The 15,819-nt window shown below is 40.9% G+C and overlaps 3 protein-coding genes across 5 annotated transcripts in view; 2 read left to right on the plus strand and 1 right to left on the minus strand.

The window, feature by feature from the left end:
* LOC122986874 (NLR family CARD domain-containing protein 3-like) overlaps positions 1-11,001 on the plus strand; it is a 36,003-nt gene extending 25,002 nt beyond the window's left edge. Inside the window, exons 3-10 of the mRNA XM_044358345.1 lie at positions 683-793; positions 4,238-4,316; positions 4,508-4,736; positions 4,960-6,766; positions 6,874-7,047; positions 7,511-7,684; positions 7,882-7,928; positions 9,886-11,001. Coding sequence (XP_044214280.1) covers positions 683-793; positions 4,238-4,316; positions 4,508-4,736; positions 4,960-6,766; positions 6,874-7,047; positions 7,511-7,684; positions 7,882-7,928; positions 9,886-10,421 — 3,157 coding nt within the window. The 3' untranslated portion in view covers positions 10,422-11,001. The remainder of the gene's footprint in view (positions 1-682; positions 794-4,237; positions 4,317-4,507; positions 4,737-4,959; positions 6,767-6,873; positions 7,048-7,510; positions 7,685-7,881; positions 7,929-9,885) is intronic.
* Positions 1-15,819, minus strand: part of LOC122986896 (NLR family CARD domain-containing protein 3-like) — a 1,497,050-nt gene that overhangs the window by 17,390 nt on the left and 1,463,841 nt on the right. The gene's annotated exons all lie outside the window — the stretch shown is intronic.
* Positions 13,396-15,819, plus strand: part of LOC122987122 (USP6 N-terminal-like protein) — a 35,709-nt gene continuing 33,285 nt past the window's right edge. For all 3 annotated transcript variants that reach the window (XM_044358792.1, XM_044358802.1, XM_044358812.1), the window contains exon 1: positions 13,396-13,740. The gene's annotated coding sequence lies outside the window, so the exon portion shown is untranslated. The remainder of the gene's footprint in view (positions 13,741-15,819) is intronic.

Raw genomic sequence — 15,819 nt, forward strand, 5'->3', positions numbered from 1 at the left:
AACTTACATGCATACATAGGGTGTTGCAGGCAGGTGTCGCTGGCTCCACTGGCTGATGAAACACTCGGGCTTGGAGACCGCATGACATCAAACACTGTACAGTCTTTCAGATCTACGCCATTCTGCCTTAAATGTTTGGTCAGAATTTATGTGCAATCTGACTTGCTGCTAATTAGCTTCCCACATGAATTGCACTTTGCCTTGTTGTCGTTTTCTTTTCTACAGTGAAGCTATACTTTTGAACGTTTACCGCAGTCCATTTTTCACTACTGATGTGACTTTAGCCATGCATGCTAGCTCGTATCTAAACAAACTGACACGCTGTTGCATTGTTGCCTGACGTATGTTCTGGCAGATAGCCACGTCCTTGCAGATATGTAGCCTTTGTTTACAATAATAAAGGGATATATTGTGTTAAGGCACTGATAAACAGAATCAAAATTAAAATTTCTTAATGATTCCTTTGGATTCTGAGTTTTGGAACTGTTTCTAATTTGGAACCAGTTCTCGATGCCCAACCTTAATCTTTCATCAGATGACATTTTGATTAACAGGAGGAGGTTACTTATCCACTGTCCTCTAACTGATTTTCATTCTGCTTCTAAAACTTCAGGGGCTGACAGTCTGGTCAAAATGAATAGTTTTTAAACTCTTTGATTTGCTAATTGTTTGTTTGTATCAGGATGCAGCAGCAGAGAGCAGACTCTCCTGAACCCAGCTGTGTGTCCATGAAGAGTGACCGCTCCATGGGTCGTCTTATTGAGTTTAAAGTAGGACAATCTGCTGATGGAAGGTAAGAGTTTGTTATTATCGGACTCTCCTGAGAAGAGGAATCAATATATTGTTTCAGCAGTGACATCACAGTGCACATCTGTGCAACAGTCACATGTTAAAGAGTTCAGTGTTATAAAACACCAACATTGTCACTATATCAATATGTGCTGGTAACTTTGAAAACATCACATCCAATAATTAGAGCGGCAGCAAACTTGGATGTGTCTGTCTTGAGCTAAATTCAAAGATGGACACTGCTGAGCAAACGTCAAAATTTTGATCTCAGGATTGATAAACTGAGTGAACAGATTTATAATTGACAAAGGATTTTTTGACACAAGAATGTTTTTCATTCATGGAAGATGAGAAAAATTCTAGAATGGCTCGATGAAGACAAATCAAAGAAAGAAAGATTATCGATCATTATCAGAATCAAAATCAATTCTGATTTTGATTCTGATTCTGATTCTGATTCTGCTTATCAATTCCAGTTCTTATCGCTACCCAATTTCGATTCCAATATAGAAAAAAAAGTCAAATGTTTAGATAACAAAAATATCTTTATTCTTTTAAGTGTTTACTTTGACTTTTATTGTCTAGCTAAAATAAGTTAATTCAAAGTCTTTTAACTGAACATTCTGCTTTTGTTTTGAGTGCTTTCTGTCTCATCTTTCCCTCAGTGACATAGTGTGCTCTCTCTGTAAAGGCTGATTCATACAGACATGTTCCACACGTGAGCACTAGTAAACAGGGTTGCAGTGTGGTAACTTTCCAGACTTGTACACCTGCATTGCACTGTGCCTTGTAGTCATTTTCTTTTTAAAAGTGAAACCACACTTTTGAGCATTTACCACAGTTGATCTCTCACTACTGATGTGATGTTAGCTGTGCATGCTAGCTCGTAGCCAAAGAAATTGATACACTGTTCCATTGATGTGTGATGTAGACAGGTCCTGGAAGATAGCCACATCCTTGCAGATATGTAGCCTTTGTTTGAAATAATAAAGGGTTATAGTGTCTTTAGACACCGATAAGCAGATTCAAAATTAGAATTTCCTAATGATTCCGTTAGAATCTGAATTGTGTAACCAGTTCTAATCTGGAACCGGTTCTCGATGCCCAACCCTAATCTTTTATCAGATCACATTTTGATTAACAGGAGAACCCTACTCATCCACTGTCTTTTTACTGATTTTCATTCCGCTTCTAAAGCTTCAGCTGCTGACCATCTAGTGATAATTCATCTTTTTTAAATTCTTTTTATTTGTTAATTGTTTGTATCAGGATGCAGCAGCAGAGAGCAGACTCTCCCGAACCCAGCTGTGTGTCCATGGAGAGTGACCGCTCTATGGGTCGTCTAGTTGAATTTAAAGTTGAGCAACCTGCTGATGGAAAGTAAGAAAGTAAAACTGAGGTTTTTTATTATCTGACTCCCCTGAGAAGGGAAATCACTTCCTGGTTCAGAACTCAATAGTCTGCTGTCGAACAAATAATACATTGTGACTTCTGAGAGAACCTGCTCATCTAATATGCTCTTTTTGTCTCTCCTTCTCTATCCATTGTCTGTGTCCTTTGCTATATGTTTACTGTATGTGTTACTTCATGCACCTTCAACCTTGTGAGACTTCTGTCAGGTGGAAAATATAACTGGTTGATTTACTATGGCTTTGATTGTACCTCAACTGTACATCGCCTTACACAAACATATCTATCAAATTTATGAAGTAAATGTAAATCTAGTCCTAGTCCACTTCACATGCTTCACAATAAACACAGCTGCTCAAGATGTGCTCCAAGATTCTCTGACTGGGGCAAAGAAGATGTACTGATGCCTCACTTTGTTCCCAGAATGAAGATTAGACAGACTCTAAAAACACATCATACACAGCCTTTGTGTTGAGAGACTCATTGATGCCTGACCACACCTCCTCCAGGACTAAATGGAGCCTGTCTCTGCTCCAGGCCTAGTCATAGTGAATGGTACAGAAACTCAAGAGTCTTGCCCAATCTATCACTACTATCTGCATCAGAGCTTTATGCCTTAACATTGATAGACAATGTTCACTGCTTCTTAGCATCTCCTCTTCCTCTCTGATTGCACATCTATATGTGCGGCCAACACCTTGGTGTCATTGGAGTCCTGGTACTGCAGTATCTGTCAGGAGACCATGAACTCTTTGTTCAGGCTGCTTACAGGTATGCCAGGTAAGCCTGACTTGTACACACTAGTGAGCTGAGCTTCAAGTTCCTTGATGGTGGACTGAACAGCAGCTATATCTCCAGACTGCAGTCAAAGATTTTGCCAAGGCTCTTGACCGGTTTCTCTAAGATAGATTTGGTGCCTTCTGGATGAGCTGGGTGATCCCTCCTTTCTGCACTGATGTGTCTTTGAAGGAGTCCTTGAGGAGAAACTCTTCTCTATAAAAGTGAAAAATATCCATCTGAACTTACACCAGATGACTTTCAAGATCTTACATAGAAGTCATGGGAGATTTAAGCTGCATTTGTATATGGTTAATGGTCAATGGACTGCATTTATATACCACTTTCATTCAAAGCACTTTACAATGTCCTTATTATTCATGCATTCACTCATACACTTACACACTAATGGCTTTGGATCTGCCATGCAATGCACTGGCCTAATCAACAGGAGCAATTGGGTTTTAGTGTCTTGCTTAAGGACACTTTGACACAATTTGAGGATCTCCGGCATTCTTCTCTTCTGGCAAAATGTTAGAGCCACAGCCATCCTCTTGGTCTGTACTTTTTATTGGGTTGGCTGGTTCTTGCTGCTCCTCCACCTCCTTCTAGCTGGGCTTCCCCAGATCAAACTCAACTCAATTCACCAGGACCACTAGATAGGCCAACCACCTCTTATTCCTGCTCCCTAACTGGGTGTTCAGAAACAAGGTGAATGTTAGAGGTGAACTGATGGATCTTGGCTGTCCTCGGTTCATAGTTTAAGGGGTGTAAGTTGGTTTGTCCTCCACTAGGCCAAATCTTTCTCTCTTCAGTTTGATTCTGAGATTTCAACTGGACGTTAATCCTACATTTTTTTGTGTTAACACTACATGCTTTTTGTCACTACTTTGTACAAACCTTACTCATCCACTGTCTTACTGATTTTCATTCTGCTTCTAAAGCTTCAGCTGCTGACTGTCTAGTGATAATTCTTTTTTTTTTTAATTCTTTTTATTTGTTAATTGTTTGTATCAGAATGCAGCAGCAGAGAGCAGACTTTCCTGAACCCAGCTATGTGTACATGATGAGGGACCACGCTATGGGTCATCCTATCAGCTTTAGTATTAGACAATCTGTTGCTCAAAGATAAGAATTTGACATCCAGAAATCAGATCAGCATTTAAAGGAGTTGATTTTGTCATCATGACAGAACTTCTTTAATAAGCTGTGTGCAGATTTGAGTCATTAAATATCCTTAAATGTGATGTCTTCTCCACAGAGTTCAGCAGCAGAGCTCAGAGGTTCCCAGTGATCAGTCTGCCCAGCAGCATCTAACACACTTGGACTCCATATTTATGGTGTGTACATGTACAAACACACCTTTTCCTACTAACTCCATCAAGCACAGATGAAATACTGAAGTACCATTCAGGTCCTTACAGTGTCAATGCTGCTATGTTTAGACCAGCAGGCCTGTAGACTGACAGATGAATCACATGTTGTCTACTACCAGTTTATATTAAATGTTCAGTTTATGTTTATGTTTCAGCTGCTGGAAGAGAACATTGTCACTTTTGTGAAGAACGAGCTGAAGAGAGTCCAGAGGGATCTGAGTCCAGATTACCCAGAATGCGTAGAGTGTCAGGGTGAGAATGAGGAGGTGTTGGACAGTGAGGAGGAAGAGCAGAGGAGGAGCAGTAGAGAGGCATTTCTAAAGATCACACTGCACTTTCTGAGGAGAATGAAGCAGGAGGAGCTGGCTGACCGTCTGCAGAGCAGTAAGAGGATTTTAACAGATTTAACCTGATGGAGAGGAAATGGAGGCAACATGGGAGAGGTTTATATTTCAAACTCTACTGTATATATGCTGCACACATCTGCATCAGATCAGAGACTGCACTGATGAGCTGAATAAAACTGATGGAGGAGGAAAAACTATACAGACACACTTACATGTTCAGATTTCTAGACTTTCTATTAATTTGTTGTTTGTTCATTCAGGAACTCCTGCTGCACTATGTCAACATAAACTCAAGTCTAACCTGAAGGAGAAGTTCCAGTGTGTGTTTGAGGGGATTGCTAAAGCAGGAAACCCAACCCTTCTGAATCAGATCTACACAGAGCTCTACATTACAGAGGGAGGGACTGAAGAGGTCAATGAAGAACATGAGGTCAGACAGTTTCAAACAGCATCCAGGAAACCAGACAAACCAGAAACAACAATCAGATGTGAGGACATCTTTAAAGACTCACCTGGAAGAGATGAACCAATCAGAACCGTGATAACAAAGGGAGTGGCTGGCATCGGGAAAACAGTTTTAACACAGAAGTTCACTCTGGACTGGGCTGAAGACAAAGCCAACCAGGACATACAATTCACATTTCCATTCACTTTCAGAGAGCTGAATATGCTGAAAGAGAAAAAGTACAGCTTGGTGGAACTTGTTCATCACTTCTTTACTGAAACCAAAGAAGCAGGAATCTGCAGGTTTGAAGAGTTCCAGGTTGTGTTCATCTTTGACGGTCTGGATGAGTGTCGACTACCTCTGGACTTCCACAACAATGAGATCCTGACCGATGTTACAGAGTCCACATCTGTGGATGTGCTGCTGACAAACCTCATCAGGGGGAAACTGCTTCCATCTGCTCGCCTTTGGATAACCACACGACCTGCAGCAGCCAATCAGATCCCTCCTGAGTGTATTGGTATGGTGACAGAGGTCAGAGGTTTCACTGACCCACAAAAGGAGGAGTACTTCAGGAAGAGATTCAGAGATAAAAAACAGGCCAGCACCATCATCTCCCACATCGAGACATCAAGAAGCCTCCACATCATGTGCCACATGCCAGTCTTCTGCTGGATCACTGCTACAGTTCTGGAGGATGTGTTGAAAAGCAAAGAGGGAGGAGAGCTGCCCAAGACTCTAACTGAGATGTACATCCACTTCCTGGTGGTTCAGACCAAACTGAAGAACATCAAGTATGATGGAAGAGCTGAGACAGATCCACACTGGAATAAAAACAGTAAGAAGATGATTGTGGCTCTGGGAAAACTGGCTTTTGAGCAGCTGCAGAAAGGCAACCTGATCTTCTATGAATCAGACCTGACAGAGTGTGGCATCAATATCAGAGCAGCCTCAGTGTACTCAGGAGTGTTCACACAGATCTTTAAAGAGGAGAGAGGGCTGTACCAGGAAAAGGTTTTCTGCTTTGTCCATCTGAGCGTTCAGGAGTTTCTGGCTGCTCTTCATGTCCATCTGACATTCATCAACTCTGGGGTCAATCTAATGGCAGAAGAAAAATCAACATCCTTGTGGTCTGAAGTGTTCAGGGGGAAATCAACACGTTTCTACCAGAGTGCTGTGGACAAAGCCTTAAATAGTCCAAATGGACACCTGGACTTGTTCCTCCGCTTCCTCCTTGGTCTTTCACTGCAAACCAATCAGACACTTCTACGAGGCCTGCTGACACGGACAGGAAGTACAAAAAGTTGCTCACAGACCAATCAGAAAACAGTCGAGTACATCAAGAAGAAGATCAGTGAGAATCTGCCTGCAGAGAGAAGCATCAATCTGTTCCACTGTCTGAATGAACTGAATGATCGTTCTCTAGTGGAGGAGATCCAACAGTACCTGAGATCAGGACGTCTCTCCACAGATAAACTCTCTCCTGCTGAGTGGTCAGCTCTGGTCTTCATCTTACTGTCATCAGAAAAGGATCTGGATGTGTTTGACCTGAAGAAATACTCTGCTTCAGAGGATGCTCTTCTGAGGCTGCTGCCAGTGGTCAAAGCCTCCAACAAAGCTCTGTACATGCACACAGAACTATCCAGATTAATGTAGTTGTTTGTTTTTTGACAAGGAAGAAAACTAATGTTTGCAATTGTTTTCTTTTGTTCTGCTGATTCTTCTGTAGGCTGAATGGCTGTAACCTCTCAGAGACAAGCTGTGCAGCTCTGTCCTCAGTCCTCAGCTCCCAGTCCTCTAGTCTGAGAGAGCTTGACTTGAGTGACAACAACCTTCAGGATTCAGGAGTGAAGCTGCTGTCTGCTGGATTGGAGAGTCCACACTGCAGACTGGAAACTCTAGGGTCATTTTTATTACTATGAATTTAAAGTAAAGTTGAAGAGTCATTTAATATTCAATGAAGAGTCAATGTGCATACAGTCATAAAAATCTAGTATAATGGTAAATGTTAAATGGACTGAATTTATATAGCACTTTTCTAGTCTTCTGTTCACTACATGCCAACATTCAACCATTCACACACACATTCATATGCTGAAGGCAGAAATAGATGGAAGATGCTAAGTTGGCTAATTAAATTACTGCAGTCACACAGGGAACATCATTGGAATGAATAATATGATAACAATATAATAATATATAATGATATACAATAACAATATAATAACATAACACATCAGTAAAGTTTTATTAAATCTTCTTAGTATCTTTACTACTGCTGTGGAACAATATTTAACTTTAAAGGCATTTCTTCTGCCCAATTAAAACATGATTGAACCTTAAACTCAGATCATCTGTGTGTTCAGTCTGTCAGGATGTTTGATCACAGAGGAAGGCTGTGCTTCTCTGGCCTCATCTCTGAGCTCGAACCCCTCCCATCTGAGAGAGCTGGATCTGAGCTACAATCATCCAGGAGACTCAGGAGGGGAGCTGCTGTCTTCTGGACTGAAGGATCCACTATGGAAGCTGGACACTCTTAGGTATGGACAGACAGATGGACACTCTCACGTATGTAGAGACAGGTGGACAATCTCAGGTATGGACAGACAGATTAACACTCCCAGGTATGGACAGATCAACAGACACTTCATCTAACTGAGGGACTCTGGTTCATGTTTAAATGGTGGATATGAGCGAAGGTGTATGAAGTTGATTGTGACTTTGTCTCTTCCTCCAGGCTGGACCATGGTGGACTGCAGACACTGGAACCTGGTCTGAGGAAGTGTAAGTGTGTTTTCAGTTTGATTCATGAGAACATAGCTGCACATGCTGCACTAGACTGTTGGACTGAAGTACAATGACACATTTTATTCAGGATTTAGCTTCTGTTTTCTGTCAGTATGGCTGGAAAGATGTTAGAATCCGGGTCCAACAAAAGTAATAAATACATTTTATGAAGAGTCGAGCCAACAGGAAGCTACGGCCCTGATCAGACAGAGCACTTTGTAGCAGCCTTGGTCGGCTGTTTGTAATTGTTTTCACTGAGAGTGAAGCTTTTTGCTCGCTGCTTTTGCGTTGCTGAGTGCCTCACTTTTTTTCCTCTCTAAGTGCTTTGAGCACACTGAGTTGGAAAAACTTCTATTCATAGCATAAAAGCGCCCAACATTGTTAGCGTCTTTTCCTATTGTCCAACTGGATGAATTGAGAGACAGGCCTTCTGTGGTGGTGACGACAACAAGTGGAGATAACCAGACCACTCAGGGACAAACTGGTGGTGGCTGTTGCCAGATACCCAGAGCTATATGACTTAACTACTGTAGTTACCATGATCTAAACAGAAAACAGCAGGCCTGGAGTGAGTTTACTTCAGAGCAAAATCATGGTTAGGCTAAGGACAGGTGATTCATTGCTTGCCCACTCAGGGACAAACTGGTGGTGGCTGTTGCTGGATACCCAGAGCTATAGGACTTTACCTACTGTAGTTACCATGATCTAAACAGAAAACAGCAGGCCTGGAGTGAGTTTACTTCAAAGCAAAATAATGGTTAGACTAAGAACAGGAGATTCATTGCTTGCCCAGCAACAATTAAAAAAAGACGCAGGAAGCTGATCTTTTTTTAAATTGTAGGCTTCCACAAAAAAGGCAGTGCGGTGCGCCTCGCTCTGTCTGATCAGGGCCTACTTTTGTGTCTTCTGGGTCCATCATATTACAGAGAGTTTTGTTACATTCAGGTGCTACTCGTAAGCTTGTACTTCACAAGTTTGACTGATAGAAGTCATTGTGTTCTCTTCTGTTCTCTGGAGGTCCATGTGTTTAGAAAATGAGGGTCAGATGTTTTAAGACATTTTGCCTGTTTTTTAGGTGCAGATGTGACACATTCTGTTCCAAACATATGAGCTGTATTTATCAAACAGTCGCAGCAGCTGGAGTCACAGTTTGGGCCCTACTTTCATGCCGCCGCAGCGTTCAAAGTGGGAAAAGTGTATTATTTTAAAAACCCCAATCATAAACAGGATCATGGTTATTTTTGCATGCAAAACAGTCAAATTAATAGGATTTAAACTTTAAAAATAATTTGGGAAATAAAAAAAACAACATGCAAAAACTAGATATGGAGGTATTTAACTGCAGGTGGTTATTGTGATGTCATCAACGATGATCATCAACATGTCCAGAGAAGTGAATTCAACTTACAAAGAGTCATTATCAGCTCTTGGCAGTATATTTTAGCTGCTGTATTCATATTTTAAACTTTTTACATCCCAGACAGAAACAAGTTTCCTCTGAGGAAAACTGTAGGATTCCTAAACTGTCAGTGCATCATGACGGGAAAAGCTGTGTTTAAAAGGGGATGAAAGCAGCGAGTGTGATTGGCCACGATTGTCACAGCCTCCAACACATCCATCTATAATGTATGATGATGTATTCTCTCTGATCAGCACCTGGATCCAGGTGTGCCAAGGTTGCACCCAGAGAGCCTGGACATGAAAATACTAAAAGTGTTGACTGTCAGTGTTCTAACTGAAGTGTTGAATTTACATTTAAAGAAACATCAGATGCAGTTGGAATTACATTTTAGTTTAAAATTGGCAAAAAATTCTCATCACAAGGTTGACTTACTCTGCATTTCCAAAGCTTTCATTTACATGCCATGGCCTTCCTCAGTGGATGGAGTTGCTCAGTTGTCATGGAGATGGTTTAAGGTTGAATGGTTTAATTGTGTCTTGTTCTCTCCATCAGATGCCTGTGAACTGGAACTGGACACAAACACAACAAACAGAAAACTCAAACTGTCTGACAACAACAGGAAGGTGACAAATGAGGAGAAGGATCAGTCATATCCTGATCATCCAGACAGATTTGACGGCCTGCCTCAGCTGCTGTGTAGAAATGTTCTGACTGGTCGCTGTTACTGGGAGGTCGAAAGGAGAGGAAGAGTTCATATATCAGTGTCTTACAGAGTAATTAGAAGGAGAGGAGACAAAGATGACTGTGAGTTTGGAAGGAATGATCAGTCCTGGAGTCTGTATTGCTCTGAAGATGGTAGTTACTGTGTCTGGCACAATAAGACAGGAACATCCATGCCCTCCTCCTCCTCCTCCTCTGCCTCTAACAGAGTAGCAGTGTATGTGAACTGTCCTGCTGGCACTCTGTCCTTCTACAGAGTCTCCTCTGACACACTGATCCACCTCCACACCTTCAACACCACATTCACTCAGCCTCTGTATGCTGGGTTTGCAGTCTGGTCTGGTTCAGTATCTCTGTGTCCTCTGTAGGAGGGAGAGTCTCTCCTATTTGCAGAAACTGTGTTCAGAAGCTGAAATCAAACATGTATTTTATCACACCATTGTCCCCCATGTATGTTAATGGGGTGGACAAATATTAGGAACACCACCACCCACTACAATCTCAATAATTAACATAAAATAGAATTATCACCTTTCTGACAATGTCAATAAATGTAATGCATAATCTTTGTAAAAGTGGAATTTATGGTAGAGCTGTTGTACTGGATTGCATTAGATTGCACAGGTGTCCCTAATACTGCATATGTGTGTGTGTGTGTGTGTGTGTGTGTGTGTGTGTGTGTGTGTGTGTGTGTGTGTGTGTGTGTGTGTCCCCGTATGGTAACACTTGTTTCTTGTACATTTGGTTATATGTGCATCTATGTGATAGGGCACACATTCTATTTGACTGTGTTGATTTTGGGGGGTTTTAATCGCTGTGTAGTATGTTTAATGTACATTGGGTGTATGCTTCATGGATTCAGTTTCAGCATTTTACTTGTGCTTATATTCTTATATTTATATTTGTTGTGTTACCTGTGTTCTCATGTTTATGCCTATATTTTTATATTTTATTTTTCCAATGTAAAGCACGTTGAGCTTACTTGTAATGAAATGTGCTATATAAATAAAATTGCCATTTCCATTGCCATAATAAAGTGGCCAGTTAGTGTATGTTGAATATAATATATAAGTGTGGATATCTTTAAAGGTGCGATATACAACATTCATTTGCTATGTAAAGATATAGTGGAGTAATGGTGGAGTAACTAAAACACAAAATAAAGCAATGTTGACTTGAGAACATACAATAGGTAACTTTTTGGTCAACATGACAGGGCACATACACAGGAATTAAAATGAGTTGTAGAGAAAATATATACCATATAATGTATCTGTGAAACAAGAAATTACCATATAATAAATGCTACAGTGTTGAGATATCTGCTTTTGCAAAATTACCCAAAAAACTGCCCAGAGTATCCCTAACCCAAGGCACGCTATAAAAAATATCAACATCTAAATATTACTTTTAGATTGTTTCAATTTGAGCCAAAAATATAGTAATGCTCATCAGTTTTGGCTGGTAGCAACCTGGCTGACTGTTAGTTCACAAATGCAAGCTAATGTCACTTCCACGGTGGAAAAACGCTAATCTAAAAAGCAAATATGCATTTTAATATCTACATATAATAAACCTGTAGTAGCAGACTAGTGTAAACTAACAAGTAAATTTTAAAACTTTCATGTTTAGCATAGCACTGTTTCCACAGCCGTTTTTACCTCCTTTTATTTATTTATTTTTCATTTTGCAGGCATCGGCAGCATGGCTCTCTGTGATGACATCACAAATGTTGATTGGTTGAGGCAGTTGTTGTCCCAGGTCTATCATACAAAATGTTGGTCTCAGGACAAAAACCACTTGGCAAAATCTGGACATGCGATCATAATGGTCAAGAGGTGGTATGAGGAACGAGGAGGTCACAAAAGTAGCTAGGGGCAAGGTCATGGAGTGCCTTATACGTAATCAGCAGGATCTTGTGGTTGATTCTGAATTTTACAGGAAGCCAATGGAGGGAAGCAAGAACAGGGGTAATGTGGGACCTATGGTTGGTTCTGGTAAGAAGTCTGGCTGCTGCATTTTGGGCTAACTGCAAATGTTTTAGAGCAGACTGACTGAGGCACGTGTAGAGCAGAGGAGAGTAGTGTATTAGAAAATAAATTATGACGTGCAAATTGCCAACTATATTTTTAAACACATCAGTAAAACATTACATCTTATTTAGGTTCTTTCAACAACCATTAATTGATTAAAGGATATTACACAGAATGTGCACTTTTATTTCTGACTGATATATAATGGTAAAACTGCAGGGTGATAATGTGACTATTTTCCTGCAGACTTCTGGATCACAAGCCTATGATGAGCTGAAAACTTCACTGATGTTAAACAGGCTGATGTTCAGTTGTGATAAACGTTAAAGACCATCAATAGATTAGCAGTCAGTTGTGGCCGTCTGCTTTACAGGACGATCATTTATTCTGAACAAAGTGCATCATGATCACTGGCCAGGGTGCTCATCCTGGGACCAGGTCTCCCATTACTCCTACTGGGATGTAATATTGATGGCAGACAAGATTTTTCATTTAAAGAAAATCAGGATTATTTTAGGCTTTTTGTGATTAATTCCTTGGATGTTGTGCTGTTTTGTGGCTCCAATTTGGTGTTTTCTCTTTTACTTGCTCATCTCTGTGCTAATATCAGACTGTGTGTGCAAAGTTGTTAGTATTTATTATTCACAGGAAAGGAGGAGATAGGGATCAAACCACTAACCCTGTGATTAGTGAATGACCCGCTCTACCTCCTGAGCCTCTTTTTCCTGAGGAACCAGGGAACTGAGAGCAGCTGGAAGTGTTGATATCTTTAAACGTAAATTTAAAACCAACCTTTGTCCTGGCTCTTCATTACAATATTTTATGGGCATTATTTATTTTATTTGATAATTTATTTCAATTCAAATGTTAATTCTCTCTTATCTATCTTATTTGTCATTGTCCTTTAGATGTTTTGTCCAGTTCCTTTTTATTTTAATATATTTTATTGGTTATATTACATTTTTATCTGTCTTGTGTGCATTTGTCCCGTCTTATTATCAGCTTGTCAGTCTTCTGTAAAGCACTTTGAATTGCACAAATCTGTATGAAAGGTGCTATACAACTCAAGTTTGATGTGATTGATGATTGTCTATGAAAATCAGACAGAATAAATGAAAAAAAACAACAGCATTGAAACCTTTAAATCTATGTTGGATGTGGGCCTATTTGGCATTTCTGCCTCTGATCCCTGCACTGCTGTATCTTTCCAGCAGATGGCGGCAGAAGAAACCGTAATAAGCCGCTCTGTGTTTTTCTGTGTGTGTGTGTGTGTGTGTGTGTGTGTGTGTGCCGGGAGGCAGCTGCTCTGTGTCTTTAAGGCCGGATCTGAACCCTCTCACTCGGCTGACTGGTGCCACGCTGCGGCGCCTGCTCAGTGCGCCTCCGCTGCTGCCGCTGCTCGGATCCTGGACCAGGAGCTCCTCTGTCCCGTGCGCTCGCCCGTGTGCATGTGTGTGTGAGTGTGTGAGTGTGTGTGTGTGAGTGTGTGTGCGCGCGCGCTGTCTGATGGTAACCTATGGATTGACGGGAGGGAGGCTATTGTTGTCAGCCCGGCGGTTTGTTCTGCTGGAGCTGCACTTTCACCGGAGAATGCCCAGAGGAACCGGAGCTGTGTTGCTGCACGGATAGCGCAGAAATACACTCGAGAAACACGGTAATTATTACTATTCTTTATTTCCAGTTTCACGCTGATTTCCCCTGCTGTTGTTTATTATTCTCATTAGAATAAAAAGATCTCGCGTGAGGCTGCAGCGCCGTGAAATCACGGCTCATCCTCCTGGAGGCTGCGGGTTTGTTTACCATCAGAAAATGACACTTTGTGCTCTCAAAGCCGTCCGGATCTGAGTGAAACGCGTCTTTACCGTCCGCAGACTGGATGAGCATCCTGCAGACATCCCTGCCTGGATGCAGGCTGCATGCCCTCTCTGATGGAAACAGTGATGCAGCAGCAGCAGAAGGCCTGCTGGGAGCTCCGAGCTGCTGCTGCTGCTATAACAGACTGAAGTTGTTCAGCATTGTTTTCTAACAACAGCTAATATCTAATTTACACAAAAACAGAACACACAGAGTTCAGGCTCAGCTGTAACAAATTATTTCAATTCAGTAAAAAAAGTGTGTAAACCGAAAAATAAACCCAATTTGATGAGTGGTTATTTAGTTTGGGAATTTGGGGATATGCACCACTAAAACACAACATCACCTGACATGATACCTGGCCTTGAAGAGGTTCCCTGTTTTATGCAGATACTGTGTATATTCCTGAATACATTTCTGTTTTAGATGACCACACAGCAAATCTGGTGTCATGTATTATTCCAGCAAATGAATGCTGGACACAATTCACAGGTGACTTTTGCCCTGATGCCCCTGAGCAGGCTAATCTGACCACTTCCAAATAATTAAGGATGCAATGTGGATGTATGAGGTGAAAATAAAGGCGTTTACTGAGTCATTTTTAAACATATAAATTACAGGTACATTCATATTTTTAGTTTAAAAGATGTACAAAGTAGACAAGTAAAGTCAATCTATCCATAGAGCGCATTTAAAAACAACATATGCTGACCAACATGCTTTACAGAGACTGAGAATTACAGTTACGAGGATCAAATTTTTGGTTTTATGAAGTAGCCATAATAGAAAAGATAAAGTCAGCTTTTCTGACTCATATATATAATAACAGTAGTGATGTAAACATGTAAAAGACCTGTCAATCACATTTAGAATGATAGCAGCTTCCAGTCCTGCGTGTTCAGATTTTGAGGAGATCCTTTGGTTGGATCATCGTCCCTGAAGTCTTTTGAGTCAAGTTCAAGTCAAGTATTAAAAAACCTCCACAGATTTGTTTTTTTTTTAAAAGGATCACAATCAATGCAGCAGAACCAGAGATATCGTCTTTTTAATTCCACACATTCTTCATCTTTATCAAAAACTGGCGCCTACATTACCCACAATGCCACTCAGCCACTGACAGTTGTTACTGAGATTTGAGTATGTTATGCTATGGCGCCCATTCATTCCTATCAAAGTTGCTCAGTGGTGCATGAAGCCAAAAAAAGTCATCCATGTTTCCCTGGGCTTCCTTACACTTCTGCGTTTTTGGACCCATAGAGCATGCTCAGTAGAGTCCCTTCTCCAGCTCAGCGGAGACTTCTGTTGGCCAAGCTGGCTGACTTCCTGTTGGCTCCTCGTTCAATTGAATGGGGATAAAAATAAAAAAAATTTAATAGTGCGGCTCTTCTAGACTTTCCAAATGTTATCGGGCTGAATGGATCAAATTCTGATAATAAACGAGTCATTTCATTCAGAAACATTTATTCAAAATTTTTACAGCAGTGGCTGTGGGGGAAAAAGTCTTTCTGGGCCAGTGTGCGTCATGTGACGGGGACCTGGAAGTTGTAATTACATGGTTTGGCCACTTTGTCAAATTGGCTTCACAGCCAGGCGCATGTGGTTTGTTCAGATAAGTCAACCAACCGTTCAGTGGGCCTGGGCTGTTTAAAACACTGCCATATGATTGGTTATAAATAGCTTTGTTCCTGTGGTTTGATAGGCTGTTGTGCATTGTCAGGCAATGTTTCCTATTGACAGTTATATCAAAGTTTCTAATTTTCTTATCATTTAAATTTTATATTGCAATAGGTGTATCTTATTGCCAAGCCCTACATGCAAATAAACATTCTATTCACGCTTATTTTCAGCACGGCATGTTTATTACAGAATACTGATAACT

This window comes from Thunnus albacares, chromosome 1 (assembly GCF_914725855.1).
Source record: "Thunnus albacares chromosome 1, fThuAlb1.1, whole genome shotgun sequence".
Classification (NCBI taxonomy): Eukaryota; Metazoa; Chordata; class Actinopteri; order Scombriformes; family Scombridae; genus Thunnus; species Thunnus albacares.